This window comes from Podarcis muralis, chromosome 9 (genome assembly GCF_964188315.1).
Source record: "Podarcis muralis chromosome 9, rPodMur119.hap1.1, whole genome shotgun sequence".
NCBI lineage: Eukaryota > Metazoa > Chordata > Lepidosauria > Squamata > Lacertidae > Podarcis > Podarcis muralis.
Window position 1 is genome coordinate 59915683 of NC_135663.1, and position 17953 is coordinate 59933635.

General features: G+C 39.9%; 1 protein-coding gene across 14 annotated transcripts in view; it reads right to left on the reverse strand.

Annotated features, from left to right (window-relative positions):
- Nucleotides 1-556: 556 nt before the first annotated feature.
- The window catches only part of LOC114604708 (NF-X1-type zinc finger protein NFXL1), a 79882-nt gene continuing 62485 nt past the window's right edge, over nt 557-17953 (reverse strand). For all 14 annotated transcript variants that reach the window (XM_077934340.1, XM_077934341.1, XM_077934345.1 and 11 more), the window contains 5 exons: nt 17034-17103; nt 11841-11945; nt 8292-8378; nt 3403-3456; nt 557-2894 (listed from right to left, as the gene is read on the reverse strand). In XM_077934340.1, the coding sequence (XP_077790466.1) occupies nt 2721-2894; nt 3403-3456; nt 8292-8378; nt 11841-11945; nt 17034-17103 (490 nt within the window). In that variant the 3' untranslated portion in view covers nt 557-2720. The remainder of the gene's footprint in view (nt 2895-3402; nt 3457-8291; nt 8379-11840; nt 11946-17033; nt 17104-17953) is intronic.

The window sequence follows — 17953 nt, forward strand, 5'->3', positions numbered from 1 at the left end:
CAGCCCCACATGGGGCAAAAGATTCCTCGATTGCTGCGGGCTGGACTAGGTGGCCCTCGTAGTCCCTCCCAACTCTACAATTCCTATGATTTCACCAGCACTGTTAACACACTTTCAACTCTGAACTTTATAGTCATATACTGTAGCTTAGAAACATTATCAAAAAATGAAAGCTGAGATTTTCTAGTTGCTATATTGAACTGAATGCCCAGTACAAAAATATGTTATTTCATGGTGCGGAAGACCTGGTGGCAGCCATAACATGGAAATCTGCCACTCCAGAATCTCAGGAAGTGGTCTTTCATATCCTGTGCAAACTAGGGTCTTTCCAACTGGTGATGCCAGAGACCGAACCTGGTATGTTCTGCGTGCAAAGTATATAACTCTGCTAATTGTGCTATGCTCCCCTCTCATTCATATCAAGAAATGGCAAGTGATTCTGAAGGCCTTACCCCACACTGAAATTGTGCCTGCTTTTCTCATCTTCCACTCAGCTGAACATCCGAAACATTAAAGGAGCAACTCTCTTTCAAATGAAGGTACATTTACACATAAACAAAGACAAATGTTTTAATACAAGTGCTGAAGTAGCGAAAACCTTTTAGCTTTCCAGTTATTTGTGTTGAGAAGCTAACAAATCTCATCAACATTCAAACCAAGAGAATGCTGATTTACTAACACACATAATACATAGTAAGACTCAAACAGGTATCAGTTTTCACACTATTTATCTACATTGACAGACGGATTTTCTCTTTTTTGTTATAACAGTACAAAAATAAATGGCTCATGCTAACATATCCTAAAAGTGAAATCTGACAACCTAAGGTGATATTAGTATCAATTATTCATGTGGCTAGGAAGTGAGCTACTGACCAAGTTAGAATTCTTAAAATGTACAATTGCAGGATGGATTTCTTCAAGTTACTTTCTTAAATCAATGGAAAAACAAAAATAACTGTACTCTTTAGTAAATATAACAAGTCCAAAGTTACAATATTTTGTGGTTTTTCTTTTCGAAAGAACATTTTAGAATCTGCCAGCATACATCTGATCAAAATATCCCTGAACAGTAGATATATTTATCTTATGTGTAATCGTCATAAGTAGATAAGACCCACTGCTGGAAATATGTGAAAATATCAATTTCAGATTATTTGAAGGTATCCAAAAGGCATTCCTACCAGACTTCACCTGGGATGTTTGCCCAAGATTCGGGGTTTGGATTTAGGTAATTCTTACAAAGACCAAATTTAGACAGGAAATTAATAATCAGTAATATTTATTTAGCATTTTAAGCACTAGCAAGCAAGTCAGAAGAACTTGCACTCTCTCATTCGATGCGACTTTAGTCACTATATAATTAAATACAAAAGTAGTTCAGGAGTAAAGTTTATTGTTCACTTTTGAAGGGGTGAAAGCAAGGGTGTCAATTTGTAAACAGAAACAGTGAACAGGTTAGCTAGGACATTTGCTACTTGATTTGATATTTAAATTCCAGCTCTGAGAGCATCTGCTTAAGACAACATTTCATATTTTTCTATGTACCTGCACACCTGAACTCATAATGAACTTGCCACATGTACATACACCGTTTTCTAAATTGTGAATGCCACTTTACACACAGCAAACACAGCTACGAATTTATTTGATGTAAATTTTCTTCGAGAAAGCTACATTTCAGAGGGAGAGCAATATCCTTAAATACTATTTTCTTTTTACTAGCAAAAGAACAGAGCTTGAAATAAAAGGTAAATAAAATCAACAACTTGCATATGACCAGTTTTGCGAGAGGTCCCGGAGAAAAATCTGACAACTTCCCTTTAGAAATATGTTATTCAACAAAAATGTATCTTGGAGGTACAGAACACCCGTATTGTATTTTAAAAGATACGTTTGACAAAGTATGACTAGAACTGCTCAGCATCAAGAACGGCTTTATGGTTTATTCTGAAGACCCACGTTAATATAGCTAAGATGAAAACATTAAAACATTGTCTTCTATTCAGATAACAGCATGATTCACAACCCAGTCCTTGCATATGATCTGAACCAAACAAGGGCGCTTTTTCATGCAAGACTGTGCTGTAGTGTGCATGTGTGCTATAGGAACTACATCTTACGGGATCAGAGTTTCAAGCATCCTCCAACAGAGATTAGGCATGGTCATCTGTGACAGTATCAAACCATCCATTTCTTGCTTTCACCTGCCAAGAGGTTAAAAATAACTACACAAACCAAGTGCTCATCTGGTGCACACGTGGAACAAAACAAATGGATATTGACAGGAATGGTACTCGGTGGTTCTCAAATTAGACTTTAAAAATATAATCTGGCACAATTGCTTAGCATAGTTCAACCAACTATACTGTAGAACTTTCAATCGAGTCACCTCAATATTTTAAATTGATTTGGGAGCAAAGTATAGGATCTGGGGTTGGTTCTAGCTTTCTCTAAATGAACAGGAAAATTATAACGAACTACAGGCAGCAACCATATCAGGTGTGTCCGATGTGTGCACAACCGTATAGTGCCAATCCCAAACTGACCCAAAAACATCACAAAAAGGGTTCAACAGGGTGGGGCGGCCTTACGTGGGCCCCACTGACATGCCAATCAGTCGCTACCTGTACAACTGAACATTAAATCCTAATTTATATCACAGCATCTTAGCAGTTAGCTTTCTATAATCATATTGAGGTGCTTTGAAATGGAATAGTTTAGTCATTGTAGGCTATGAACCACGCAAACATTACGACAGCAGCTCCACATACTGGCAACACAATCATGTTCTTATATTTTTGCCATGCAGATAGTTCAACTTCAACCTCGTCCTTTTTTCTCTTGTTCTTCCGACGACCTTTCAGCCTGTTCTCAAAAGCCTCCAGCTCAGCCTGGATAGGAGGAAAGCAGAAAAAGTTATAAAAATAAATGTGGCAAAATGGGGGGGGGGGGTGTCATCTTTTTTCAACTGTGTCTTAAAATAGTGCATATTAAAACTTTATATGCATGGTACAATAGAGAGCCAGTGTGGTGTAGTGGTTCAGAGCGGTGGACTCGTAATCTAGTGAACCGGGTTCAATTCCCCGCTTCTCCACATGCAACTGCTGGGTGACCTTGGGCTAGTCTCACTTCTCTGAAGTCTCTCAGCCTCACTCACCTCACAGAGTGTTTGTTGTGGGGGAGGAAGGGAAAGGAGATTGTTAGCCGCTTTGAGACCCCTTAGGGTAGTGATAAAGCGGGATATCAAATCCAAACTCTCTTAGTACTGTAACTAGAATTTTGTGAGCTCATCATTCTGCATTCAGTTGCCTTCACTGAAATTTAAGCAGCCCAAACGACATGTAGGATTACAGTCCTAGAGTTTTCTGCACTTTAAGAGAAGACTAAGTTGGTGGGTACCTGTTGTCTTCGTTTTTCCTCTTCAAGGGCAGCTCTGGCCTCGGCCTCTTTAATCTGTGTGAATATAAAAATAATAATGCTTAGCACATAATAAGCTACAACTTACTAATTGCCAGGGGCACCAACTATAGGGGTGCCTGAGCACCCAGAAAAAAATTGTTGTGGGTGCTCAGCACCCAAACACAGGGCCCCTGATGCAACTCACAAGACCTTGGAACCTGACTTCCAGTGCCAAGAAGTTATGTTCTGAGGCAGGGGGGTGCACATGAGGCCATGAGGTCACGCCACAACATGACATCATGAGGTCACACGCACTGGGCACCCAAATTTGCTCCCCTGTTAATTGCTGGAAGCACCATTACACTTTTGTTCATTTATTTAGTTATTCTTACACTGCCTTTCAAGGCCTTGGCCCTCTTAAGGCTGTTCACAATTAAAATCAGAAAAGCAATTTAAAACTTAGGATTCAACGCTATGAAACGATCCCACACAACACCACGGATCAAATATAGGACGGCATCTGGATTCAAATAAAGGCAGTGTGGAACAGGCAAATACGATGTGGCTGAACACATCCAAAGGGGGCCCAGCTGCACATCTCTGAAGGGAACTCCAAAGTGATAGGGCTGCCATTAAAAAAAGCCCCCTCTCTTGTACCTGTTATTTATATGAACTGGAACATATGTTATTCACTGGGGTTCATGTGAATATAATGAGTTAAGCTAGACTTGAATTGTGTAGTCCACAAACAGCTCTTAAAAGGTGCATGTGGAGGTTTCCCCCAGTCATGCTACTTGAGATCCCGAATATTCTGAAGCATGTTGTTACCACTATATTATAGACTCTTACTCCTTCAAGAACTCATTGTGGTGCGCTTGATGAAATTTTGAGTCATGAACTGTTGTAAGGAACAGAGGCCAGTTGACCAGGAACCTCATTAAGTGGCCAGGAGAAAGTCACCAAGCTCTGAACTACTTTGAGACAGACACTGTAAAGCAGTTAGGTGTGTGGTTTTTTGTGGGGTTTTTTTAAATGCACAGTATTATAAGTGGTGTATGGTATTTTATCTATTTCTGTTCCATAAAATCTATGCACCGCTTGATTAAAAAACAAACAAACCTCAAAGTGGTTCACAAAAAGATAAAACAAGGAAATCGGGGGGGGGGGGTTATTCCAATATTTTGAAACATGCAAAATGTTAAAATACCAAAAAACAAATTAAAATTCACCTCAACTTTCTAAGCATCTGGGTAGCCTTACAAGAATTGTTTTCAGCAGGAGCTGAATACAGTACGGTGAAGACACCTTTAAATTAAATAGCTTAAATTAAACTACACGGTATTTTAAATGGTGGGCCTGTTATTTTACATAACTGAAAATTCCCTGCCCAGCTTCACAGACACTATAACATTTAGAGACTTGTTGCCTCCCCTTATACATCGCAAGTCAATCATCAAGATCTTCAGGATACAATCAGTGAAATTTCACATAATGACATCAAGGAAGTGGGCCATCTCAGTGGTATAACCCAGCCTCTGGAACACCTTTCCATGTGCAGTTTTTTGGAGGGGGTAACGGTACTTCCTTTCCCATGCCCCTTTTTACGCAGGATTTCCCTGGAGATTTACCACTCTCTCTTGTTTTTGCTAGTGTGCAGAAACTTTTCCATTGCTTTATTTTGTGGCAAGTACTCATATTTTGGTTTTTAACATCTTTTGTAAACCACTTAGGAACCACATATATTGAGCAGTTCAACATTAACAGTAGTAAATAAAGAGAAAACATCTGCCCGTCCTCTGGCAAGGAAGCTCGTTTAGTGGTCAATTATATATTGTATTTCAAGTACCATATACTTCACACAGGAACCGAAAGCGCCTTTGGGTTTCAGTAATTCCAACTTAACTGAACAGAAGCAAACTGTACACAAGCAGAAACAAGAGCACAATTGTGTGCTATAAAAAGCCATGAATAGTACAGTGGTACCTTGATTTAAGAACAGCTTAGCTTATGAACAACTTGGATGAAGAACGCTGCAAACCCGGAAGTAGGTGTTTTGGTTTGTGAACTTTGCCTTGGAATAAGAACATGTTTCGCTTCCTGTTGAGTGTGTTCCACTTGTAAATGGAGTCCCCCGCTGCTATGGGAAAGCACACCTTGGTCTAAGAACGGACTTCCGGAATGGATTAAGTTCGTAAACCAAGGTACCACTGTATTGACTTCCAAAACTTTCCCTCACATTCTCCTTCTGTCTCATCGTTCTCCTTCATTACATACCTTTAGGCGTCAGGCAAAAACGTTTCTCTATCACCATGCCTTGGCCTGATTAACATTCTATGGCCTTTATAAAGTGTTTGTGGGAGTGGGGTATAATTGTTTTCTTTTCTTTTATTATGCATTTTGTGTTCTCATTTTGTCTTTTTATGTTGTGAACCACCCTATATTGTTCAGATGAAGAGTGGTAAAAAAATTTTAATTTATCATCATTGTCATATCTGTCGCCCTCTTTCCAAACCAAACTAATGCTATGCTTGCAGACAGACTGAAACATTTCCTTTTTCACATTCCAACTCTTTTCCATCTACAAAATACAGTCTCCCGTCATACACCTGTACTAGGACTCCCCTCCATTCATGCATAATTTGCATTTTTACAGTTTTTCCCTCACCCATGCTCAGGTAGCCAAAATTATACACGCGAGTTTTTGCCCAATCTTTTTTAGTTAGCCAATGGGCATAATAAATTGTTCAAAAACATGATAAAAAACAAGACACCCAGCCTTCTACACTACACCAATACTAACAAACAATAGTACATTACACAAAGGAAAGGAAATGCTACAAATATTTGTAGTTTAACTCTGTACTTTTAACTCAGACTTAGCCTCCAGCTTCCTGCCATCCTCTTTCTTTCATCCCCATATTCATCACATTGGCAGTCAACCATGTGGGATTTGGCCCATTACTTTTTAATAGAAAGGACTGCAGCTAGGAAGCTGGCTAAATAAAATATGATATGATGGGTCTGGGCTGTCAGCAGGAAAACCAATATATCTTATTCTCCCCAGTCCTTTTTTTGTATCTCAGCCACTTTACTATACAGTGGTATCTCAGGTTACATACGCTTTAGGTTACATGCGCTTCAGGTTACAGATTCCACTAACCCATATTACCTTGGGTTAAGAACTTTGCTTCAGGATGAGAACAGAAATCGTGCTCTGGCGGCGCGGCGGCAGCAAGGAGGCCCCATTAGCTAAAGTGGTGCTTCAAGTTAAGAACAGTTTCAGCTTAAGAACGGACCTCCGGAACGAATTAAGTACTTAACCCGAGGTACCACTGTACATACATTTCTACCCTGGATAGCTATACGGAACTGCACTTCAGCACTCTGGCTGTCCACACTGATACCAGTGCTCCTCCAAGTCAACTGCCCTCTGAATCATCATGATCTAACTGCAGAAGGAAAGGCATTCGTTCCTCTTAAGGGAATCACTCTTTTACACTTTGGATAGTTAAGTTTTGTTACGTATATGGAAGAGAACTTTCAACATCCAGTCTTGAGTAGAGGGGAGATATGTTATATGTACATTAATGTCCGCAAACAATTCGTGGAAATCTAAATCCAGAATACATTGCCTCACCAGATCTATGGCTTTCTTATCTCTTTGCATTACCAAAAAGTCAGGTGGAAATCTTATTACATTCTTTGCATATTATGTTTTATCAGTGTTGCACATGCTCTTATCTGTGTAAGCACATGTGGCTTTTGGCCCAATGCCTTCTGAAGATGCCAATTCTTCCATCCCTTAACAGAGTTCCTTACTTTAATGTGTAATTTTTTATGTTTTTATGTATGTTGGAAGCCACCTGGAGTGGCTGGGGCAACCCAGTCAGATGGGCGGGGTACAACAACAACAACAACAACAGGATGCAAAATTGGCATCAGAAATGGCAATATTCAAAAGTGGTGAAACATGTCAACTTCCCAGGACAACCTGTAAGTGACCTTTGACTAGTTATCCTGAGTCAAAGAACTAAAAGGGACATGGCAATATGAAACAACTTAATTATAATACACTATGTCGTTCAATGTGATCACTTCTGGACCGAACACGGACAAAAATACTTTGGCACACTAAGTGTATTTGCTTACTGATGACAGGATGTCTGTGTTTATCAGCAGCTGCTTTGTGAATTTCCACTGTTAATTATAAAACCTTCGTTGTCTACCCTTTTCTGCATGTTGTTTCTAGTTGACCCCGCTGTTTGCAATCCCTCTCCCCAACTCAGGATAACACCATGTATCTAATGAAGTGGACTGCAGTCCGCTTATGCCAAAACAAATTTCATTAAAGTGCCACAAAACTCCTTGTTCTTTTTGATGCAACTTGCTCTCATATCCAGCCAAGTAGTCATCAAGTGGTAAGAGATCAAGAGAAGCATGTGCGCACACATGAGCATTAAACTAGTTATCAGATTTTTGGAACTTTAAATAGATGTATTCATTACACTATCCTAACTTCAAATTAACAAACTGAGCAAGGCAGGGCAACCCATTTCATGCCCCCTGGGCCCCAACTGAATGAATGTGTACCTTCTTCAAGAAACATTCCAAACTGGGAGGGGAAAGGTAGGAAGCAAGAGACATAAGCAACATTATTCTAATACAGCACGTGTAGAGGCTCATAGTATTAACAGTTTATCATAAACAGCAAGGCAAGATGACAAACTTTCCACAATACATAAAAAGCCAAGTTTAACATGTAACAGCTGTTGAACAGGGAACATCGGATTTAATTGCATTCTATTTCTTGCACAATAATTTTAGAAAATAACTCTGCATGAGTCTCTTGAAGCAGTGAGGATATATTGCAACCACAAAAGGAAAATTACCTCAGAAGCTTTCCGTTTCATTTCCTTGCACACTGTGTCACATTCTAACGTAACTAGGTCTCCTCGGACCTTACTGCACGGCAGCTCCTAGAAGCAGGGTCCAAACAAAATATATTATTTTTCTTCATTAGCCTGATCGCGAAACACACACGCCTAAACACTGTTTCCTATATAATCAAAGAATCCTTCTCTTGTCATTTAGCTTGCAAACCATTTTTTTCCCAGTAGTAAAGGAATTACAAATAAAAACACTCATCACAAGATACGTTCACACCATAACCAACATTTCTGTGACAAGTGTTTTGTAAATACGACATACACTCTTGTAAACTACTTTTGGAGGTGGACAAATGAATAACTTCAAAATAAGCTCAGGTGGTGGGAAGTTACTGCCCCCCAGATGTTAAGGGAACAAGGCAACTATACCTTAAAAGAAGTGGAAGAGGAGGGCAAACGTAGAAGCAATAAAGGTAAAGGTAAAGGACCCCTGGACGGTTGAGTCCAGTCAAAGGCAACTATGGGGTTGCAGCGCTCATCTCGCTTTCAGGCTGAGGGAGCTGGCGTTTTTCCACAGCCAGCTTTCTAGGTCCCGTGGCCAGCATGACTAAACCACTTCTGGTGCAATGGGACACTGTGACAGAAGCCAGAGCACACGGAAACACCGTTTAACTTCCCGCTGCAGCAGTACCTATTTATCTATTTGTGTTGGTATGCTTTGGAACTGCTAGGCTGGCAGAAGCTGGGACAGAGCAGCAGGAGCTCACCCCGTCACATGGATTCGAACTGGCGACCTTACGTTTGGCAAGCCCAAGAGGCTCAGTGGTTTAGACCAAAGCGCCACCCTTGTCCCTGGATGCAGTATAGTAAGAGCCCAAAGAACACAACAAAAAACTACTTTCATGTGTGAAGTCATTTCTTGAAGTAGCACAGACACTAAACCTTGATGTTCTTGCAAAAAAACAACAAACCAGTTAAAGGATTGAGGATAAGCCACTGGTTTGTACATTTCCTTCTTGGAATGAATTGAACCAGTATACAGTTAAATTATAAACCTATAGGAGTATTTACCACAGTTAAGATGTAGCTAGGATACATCTTATGTTGCTTTTTAATAGTCTCTGCATTCATGAGAACACACTACATTAAGAAAAAGACCTACTATAAGTACTATCTCATCAATTTTGATACCCAAAATAGGACTTAAGAGAGGGGGGGGAGTGCCAAGGAATCTTTTCTCTCTGTCACAAGACTTTAACGCTTTAGGTTACGAATTACATAAATCAGATGGTTATAAAATTCAGCACAATCCTACATTTCATTGAGATTTGAATAGCTGCTTTTCTTTCAATAATAAATGAAATTAGTTAAGCATCTGATATCTAGTTCAGATTGTTTTAGATGGAAATTTGTAAGCCGCCCTGTGAGTCTGCTGGGTAGGAAAGCAAAGGTAAAGTAGACTTTTCCAAAATGTACTTCTCACCACTGAACATTTAAGACATGGTAACTGACTATTCACATAACACAAAGCAACAGTCCAGTTGTCTTTCTAACCAAGCAGAGTTTGTTGAAGTGCTAATGAGCAATGAGCTTTCTCTTCATTGCTGCCTGGCTTCAGAACAGACTTGCTCATTTTTTAAACCACATTTCTCCCGACGTCCAAATTGGGAAACTGAACTTTAACTAGGAAGCCTGGTCTAAATTTGGGCATAAAGGGAGTGCTTGAACTAGTCTTCATGATTTCTTGGACTGGGGAATTTACATCTGAAAAATACATTTTTCAAGGCATGTATTCAGAGTTTAACCTTGAGAACCTAATGAAAGCAATAACTGTACTACAAAGACTAAGAGGTTAAAGGTTTCCCTATTGATCTATTTTTTAGATTTTCTTTTTTTGTATGTCATGTGGGTGCTCCTTCTTTGAATAAGAAACTCTTCCCTTCACATACTGAAATTACACAACTCTTCGCTTCACAACTCCAGCCAAGTATATGCTTTTCTCACTGAAGTGGATAAGCAAGCCAAATTTAGAATATTCCATTAGCCTTGTTACAAACACTAATAGAGAGATTAAAACTGTGATTGTGAGTGAGGAGCTTGGACTAGTGCCTTTGGACTAGTTTCACCTTGTCTCTCCCCTTTCCCTGGTGACACCAGCCTAAAATACCCACATCTCTTTGGGTTGATCCAGCCAGTGCTCAACACTTCTATGTCGCATTGATTTGAGTGGTGAAGCTAAACTTAAATTCTCCAACACGGAAATGGACTAACATTTTGTGTTCTTTATTGTGCATTAACCAAGCAGCTGACTTTCCAGCATTTCCTATATGAGCCTTATATTTGATAGAAGGTGCTGCAATTAACAGGAGGCGTTTTAGGGACAGGCTCTAATCAGGTATGCGTACAAAAAAGATAGGGGAATATGAAAGCAGACATATATGTAAGAGAGAGAGAGAGAGGTGGGTCCCATGTTGCAGACATGGATTATGTGAGCATCTCAGATCCCAAAAGATGACGTTATACACTATTTGTTTGTTACATTTATAAATTGCGTTTCCTCAAAAAGCCAGACGCTACTTGTGCCAAGCAATTCTTCTTTTTCAGAAAAGGGTTATTAAAAATGAAACTTATTGCTTTCTGGCAAAAAAATTAATAATGTCATGTAAGAGGAAGTCATTTGTCCATTATACTGTCTGCTTCAGGGGTGATGATGACACCACAGTTGCACTGAGACTACGAGAAAGTCTTCTGTAAAATGCATTAGGGATTCACAAGTTTAACAACTGTTCTTGATCCAGTTTTTTATGTAATTAAATACGCCTTTTCCTGATTACTGACCAGGAAAACGTATTTCCTCTTCTTACTCTGGACTAGTCATACTTGGGCTAAACTATACCGTATATTTCCCAGGATAGTTCTGAAGTCTGAACACATTTAATTCAATTAACTGCGCAATGATTTCTTTTAAGGCTATGATATCTAAGCAACCATTTTCACTCTAAAATCCCCTTGTGTTATAAAGGTAAAAATTCCATAGTATTTGCCCCATTTCAGAATTATATTTGCATCACTGCAGTTCATGGGAATTTTGGAGTTCACATTAGGGGAAAAAATTGTTTATCCATTTTTCAGAGAAGATTTATCAAGGTGGTTCACATTAAATGTTAAATGATTTTTAAATAATTTCAATATCTAAAACGTAAAAAACTAGCAAAAGTTATGTGGAACTAGCACCCACTGTTATATCTTAGACGTCAGGTAAAGACATTTTTATTTTCTCAGATATTTTGAAAACTGGAAGGATGTTGCGTCTTAAATACCAGAAAGTTTTCACTCTGCCATTTAACTGATACACAATTTGCGCCCTCAGTTTGTTGATTTTAATAGTTTTATCCTATATAACTTACTGCTTTAACACATACCACGAATCCATCCTGGGTCAGATATTATGAAGAGTGGTATAACAATATCATAATTTTTAAAAAATTGAATAAAATTATCAATCAAATATTTCAATAGAAAAGTACAGATTTCAGAAGAGTATGAAATTACCTTTTTGAGTCTCTTGCAAGGACACCTGACTTTAACCTTCTGGTTGCAATTCTGAGGACAGTCGGAAGAATGACAGATCTCTTTACATCGATGACCACAGGGCAACTGTAACATGGGGTGGCGGAAAGAAAAGGATACTCTGAAATGGAGCACCAGTACGACTCCTGAGTGGTATTTCAAGACTGCTAAATAAATGCTTTGTTACCATTGACTTGCATTTGCTCCTTACATATTTATTCTGCTCCTAATCCTTGAAGATTTTGGAAGCTATGATGCAAAGATACCTTCTATACAATTAATGCAACAATTGCATTTCTGTCTTGTCATTTGTCATGCTTTATCTAGCATGACCGCTGTTCAGAATGTAGTTGCTCAAATGTTGCAAACGTCTACTGGATTCCAACATCAAAGATAACCAATCCGGCTCCCAATTCTGCACCCACCTCAAACTTGTCTAACCTATGCAGTTGTACCTTGGAAGTGAAATGGAATCCTTTCCTGAAGCCCGTTTGACTTCCAAAACGTTCAGAAACCAAAGGACTGCTTCTGATTGGCTGCAGGAAGCCCTTGAGTGTCTCCCCACACCATGGCTCCATCTCAGGACTTCCTGCATTCAGTGAGAAGGACTGAAAGGGCTTCTAACATTCCTTAAACCTGCACATGTTCGCCCCAAATGCCTGAATGTGGCCATTCTGGGAGGATTGCGATAAAGCATCCATTATTTCCCGTATGCTTTTTCAAAAACTGAAGTAACAAGTTTTGTTTCTCAAAACTATGAAACAAACACAAAGAAAAATAACTGTAAGCACTTTCAGATACTTTTTAAAGAGTATTTTTTTAAAACAAACAAACTCAGAAGCAAGGACCTAAACTTTGCATTGGAGAGCATGATTTATAGAGATGCTTTTGTTTCCAGTAGGTTGGGGAGAATTTTTTTATCTGGAGAGCCTCGTTTTTAATGTGAATTTGCTTCTGCAGACTGCTCTTGGGGGGGGGGAATGTCACAGGGGCCATAATTATTTTAATATTTAGGATGTCTGTTTTTGACATTTTCAGTTTGCTAGTAAATGTATTTTTACGTTAATAAATCAAGAAGACTACTTGCATTATACAATACATGATATAACCAAATGTATAACCAGATGGGGGTATATGAATGCTTTCATGTTCAAATTTATGTTTAGGTACCAGCATCTGCACATTTGTTCAACAAGTTTTTAATACAGTGATTTTCGCTTCCGTGGGCCGATTCAAACATGGTCCTGAGTATACATGCAATAGTCAGGTGGACACAGTAGAGCACCCATAATTCAGCTCAACATGCTCCCACACAGTTAATGTAAAGCAGGACAGACTCCTTCTGCACTGAGAGGTAAAGTGGGTAGCCAACAGGGATTATGGGATATCATCCCCAGTGTGGCTTATCTGATACTTAAATTAATATCTTTTTGTCACCACATAAAGAAAGACTTTTCTATTCTCCTAGGATTTTTAAACCATCCATTACTTCTTGGGAGCAATTAATTTTAGCTGAGTTGCATGAGTAAAAGTACCGTATTTTTCGCCCTATAGGACGCACTTTTCCCCCTCCAAAAATGAAGGGGAAATGTGTGTGCGTCCTATGGGGCGAATGAAGGCTTTCGCTAAAGACTGGAAAGCAAGAGGGGTCGGTGCACACCGACCCCTCTCGCTCTCCAGGCTTCAGGAAGCTATCCACAAGCCTTGGGAGCCTGGCGGGAGTTCCTGCAGCAGCCTGCAGCCCGAAACCCGGGGAGCGCTCCGCAGATGTCCGCAAGCCTTGGGAGCCCGGCGGGAGTTCCCGCTGGGCTCCCAAGGCTTGCGGATAGCAGCCTGTTCTGGGGGCTGGGGTCGGGGGAAGCCCCAGCCCCGCGCCTGGGGGGGAAATAAATTTTTTTTTGTTTATTTACCCCCCCCCCCCAAAAAAAACTAGGTGCGCCCTATGGGCCGGTGCGCCCTATAGGGTGAAAAATACGGTAATAATTTATTATTTATACCCCACCCATCTGGCTGGGTTTCCCCAGCCACTCTGGGCGGCTCCCAACAGAATATTAAAAGCACAATAAAACATCAAACATTAAAAACTTCCCTAAACAGGGCTGCCTTCAGATGTCTTCTAAAAGTCTGATAGTTGTTTATTTTCTTGACATCTGATGGGAGGGTATTCCACAGGGTGGGTGCCACTACCAAGAAGGACCTCTGCCTGGTTCCCTGTAACCTCACTTCTCGCAGGGAGGGAACCATCAGAAGGCCCTCGGCGCTGGACTTCAGTATTATATTATATTGTATTAATTGTATTATTTATATGCTGCCACTCTGGGCAGCTTCCAGCAAAATATAAAAACAAAATAAAACATTAACCATCAAGCATCATTCTCAAATATTTCACCATGACTTTCTAAGTCAGCAGTGGTTTTTGTGTGTGGCTTTTTTAAAAAAAATGTAATGCTAACATTTTCTTATAGCAAGCTTTAATTCACATTGTTTGGAACTTAAGCATAAAATAATATGACTCAAATCACATGCCACATTCGGCCCGTCAAAACAATATTCTATTCACTGCTCAAGAAACAAGCATTTCTCTGACATACTGTGTGCCTTATACAGTATATTTTTATAGCTTTACATCAAAGTGATAAAAAGCAAAATAAATACTCTGAAAGAGCACAGTGTCTAATAACTTAGCAGTAGGCTGGTTCAGATACCACACTAAACCATAGCTCAACAATATGACCATGAGCCGAGGCTCCCATGAGACTTACACATTCCCCACATTTGTATTTGATCCATCTGATGATTGGGGAGAGGGTGATTTGGATCTCCATGAGGGCGTTGAGGTTTAAACCTCTCTGTCTACCCTATCCCTGTATGCAGACAAACAATCCAACTTCAAACAATAGTTTATGAAGATACTTGCTTTTTTGCTAACCACAGTTAAGAATAAACACAGTTTAGGGTTCAGACAACGCATTAAAACTGTGGGTAATCTAAAATGCAAGCTTCAAATCTCTTTGCAGCCACAACAGAAGGAGTAAAGAGTAAAATGCAAGCATGGAGAGCGACTAGGCTGATTCTCATAACACTGGAACACAACTACTGCCTATTTCTATTTAATAATTTATACGCTGCATTTTAGGGTGCAATTGCCCATTTAAGGTGATGGGACAAAATGTCATAAAATGCAAAATACTTACAAACCATAATACCATCTAATTAAATTTACATTACAGTGCCTTGAATTCCATAATAGCAAAAGGTCAGCAATAGTTGCTGTTTCTATAAACGTTCTGTTATAGGACACTGAAAGTTTTGCCTCTGGCAGTATCAAAGTTTGCTTGATCCCTAAAGCGAAAAGGAGAGGGACACTAAAAAGGTATCACTTGCACCAGACAGTGAAAGCTCCTTCTGTGCTTAGTACTACTGTAGCCAAACAAATGTCTCAAAACCTCACATTTTAAAAGAATTATTATTATTAAAATTTTAATTGGATTAATTGTTTAAATAAATAAAAATGTAAATGCTAAGTTTCTTTTAAAACTTGAAACGAGGTTAATTTTAAATAACATGGAAATAAACTTGCTAGACCACTCTTGCTTTTAAACACTAGCCTCGTAGCTATGGGGAGCCAGGAATTGCATGCAGCTGCATGAGCGTGTTAGTAGACGAAGTGATGGCTCCAATAGGCTTAGGGAGGAAAGCCATCTATTGTAGCCTAGTTGTTACAGAGGTGGATGATCTTCCTGGCTTGCGAAGGAAAAACTATGGCTAGTAGGGAAAGGGTCTACTCAGTGGCAAAAACCTCATTTATTTCACCAGGCTTTAAGATCTGACCTCTTTAATTTGCCCAAGCCTAATTGCTAGGGACAGGGAAGTGTGTGTGTGTGTGTGTGTGTGTGTGTGCGCGCGCGCGCGCGCATTCGTAGATACACAACTGTGGTGTGTGCTTGGTGACCATGACTGTTTCTCTGGTTTGTAAATCTGCCCATGAGCCCCAAAAGGTTGGTGACCTCTGGTTTAGAGATTAACAAGCGTTTTGCTTTTCTCCCCAAGCGCTAATGGGAAGAGTTAATTTCCCCTTGCCAGCAAGAAAGAGAAAATAAACCCTGCATGTTCTGGCCTTAAACTCTTCCGTTTTGTAAGAAATGTACACTTTTCTGTGCGTTCTGCAATTTCCATTTAGAGGTTAACAGTAGGGCTAATGTACACTTCTAATAAGCCCCCAAAAGTTACTTGTCTATAATAACAATAATGATGATGATGATGATGATGATGAACACGACAACGACCTGCTGGGTGCTGGTGAAAGCACTCCATCCCTCGTCCTCACGCACCTGCCTGGAATTCTTGGTTGCCTGTTGTAACCAGTAGTTCTTAAGTACACAAGCTAAGAAAAGTAAAGGTAAAGGACACCTGGATGGTTAAGCCCAGGCAAAGGTGACTATGGGGTTGCGGCGCTCATCTTGCTTTCGGGCCGAGGGAGCCGGTGTTTGTCCACAAACAGCATTCCGAGTCATGTGGCTAGCATGAATAAGCCTCTTCAGGCGCAACGGAACACTGTGGCGAGGGCCAGAGCGCACAGAAACGTTGTTTACCTTCCTGCTGCAGTGGTACATATTTATCTACTTGCACTGGCATGCTTTCAAACTGCTAGGTTGGCAGCAGCTGGGACAGAGCAATGGGAGCTCACTCTGTTGCAGGGATTCAAACTGCTGACCTTCTGATTGGCAAGCCCAAGAGGCTCAGTGGTTTAGACCACAGCACCACCCGCATCCCTTTTACAAGCTAGGTAGCATGCTTATATTCAAATTACCCAATATTATTCAAGTTATTACTTAAGAGGAAATTAGTATCTACAAGTTTTTTATGTTATTAAATCATTTTTTATTCATCTTGCATAACACATATATCAGAATAATATACTTTTTCTCTATTCTTCTCTACCAGTTTAAAGAACAACAACAACGACAACAAACCACCACCAGAGTTTTGCACAGTGAAAATTGTAGAATAAAAGTACACTTGCAACTGGGAATACACACTTAAGTACCTCATGTTATTTTGCCAGTGTTTAACAAGTAAAAAACACACAAAGAAATAAATTTTAAGAAGTGGGGGGGGGGGATTGCAGTACTTATTAAGTATTCCCCAAATATTTTTAATTCATATATAACTTACCTCTTTTGGACACTGATTTTTGCAGGAAATCAACTCATCTTTTTCCTTTAAGTCAGCACAGGTGATTTTTCTGAAGAAATAAGAGTTAAACCGAGAAAGACAACAACATTTAAAAAGGAGTTAAAATGAACAAGTACACACTATTTACAAAGTGCGTGAGAGAGAGAGAGAGGGGGAGAGAGAGCACATCCTGTCAAATAAAGGCAACATGTCACGCATCTGAGAAAGTGGGTTTTAATAAACAAAAGATTATGCCGTAATACATTTGTTAATATTTAAGATGCCACCAAACTCGGTTGTTTTCATCTTTGTTAAGTAGCTCATAAAAACGGTAGTACTTTGTTCTTAAAAGTCTGCATTATATTGGGGGACGTTTGAGCACAACTCTAATGCATGCTATTATTGCTCTTGCCACTTTGCCGACAGCTGAACGGGGCTCATTAGCAACCCAATGTTTACTAAATGATTTCTTCTAATGAAAAAAATGCCTTGTATGCCACGTATGTGTCACTTAGCCCCCAAACCAAATGTGATGGCAGCACAGCTCGTGGGCCGAAAAAGCTTAGACTTTTGCTTTCCTTCCTTAGGTGCAGGCTGGCTCGGTTCCTTAGGCACTAGAAAGAAGTCAGTTATAGAGCACAGGTGGCAAAATAAAAATATTGCACTTAGAATGTGGGAAGAAACCCACTGAAACAGGCACCGCCGATCCCCCAGTGCACACAGAGAAGGCAATAATTAGCTGCAGCCATGCAGCACACCTAGATCTGTCTGTCTGTCTGTCTGTCTGTCTGTCTGTCTGTCTGTCTGTCTCTCTCTCTCTCTCTCTCTCTCTCTCACACACACACACACACACACACACACACGCACACTTGGAGTGCTGTTGGAAGTAGGAAGTAAATAGCAGAAGTTGTCAGCAGAAG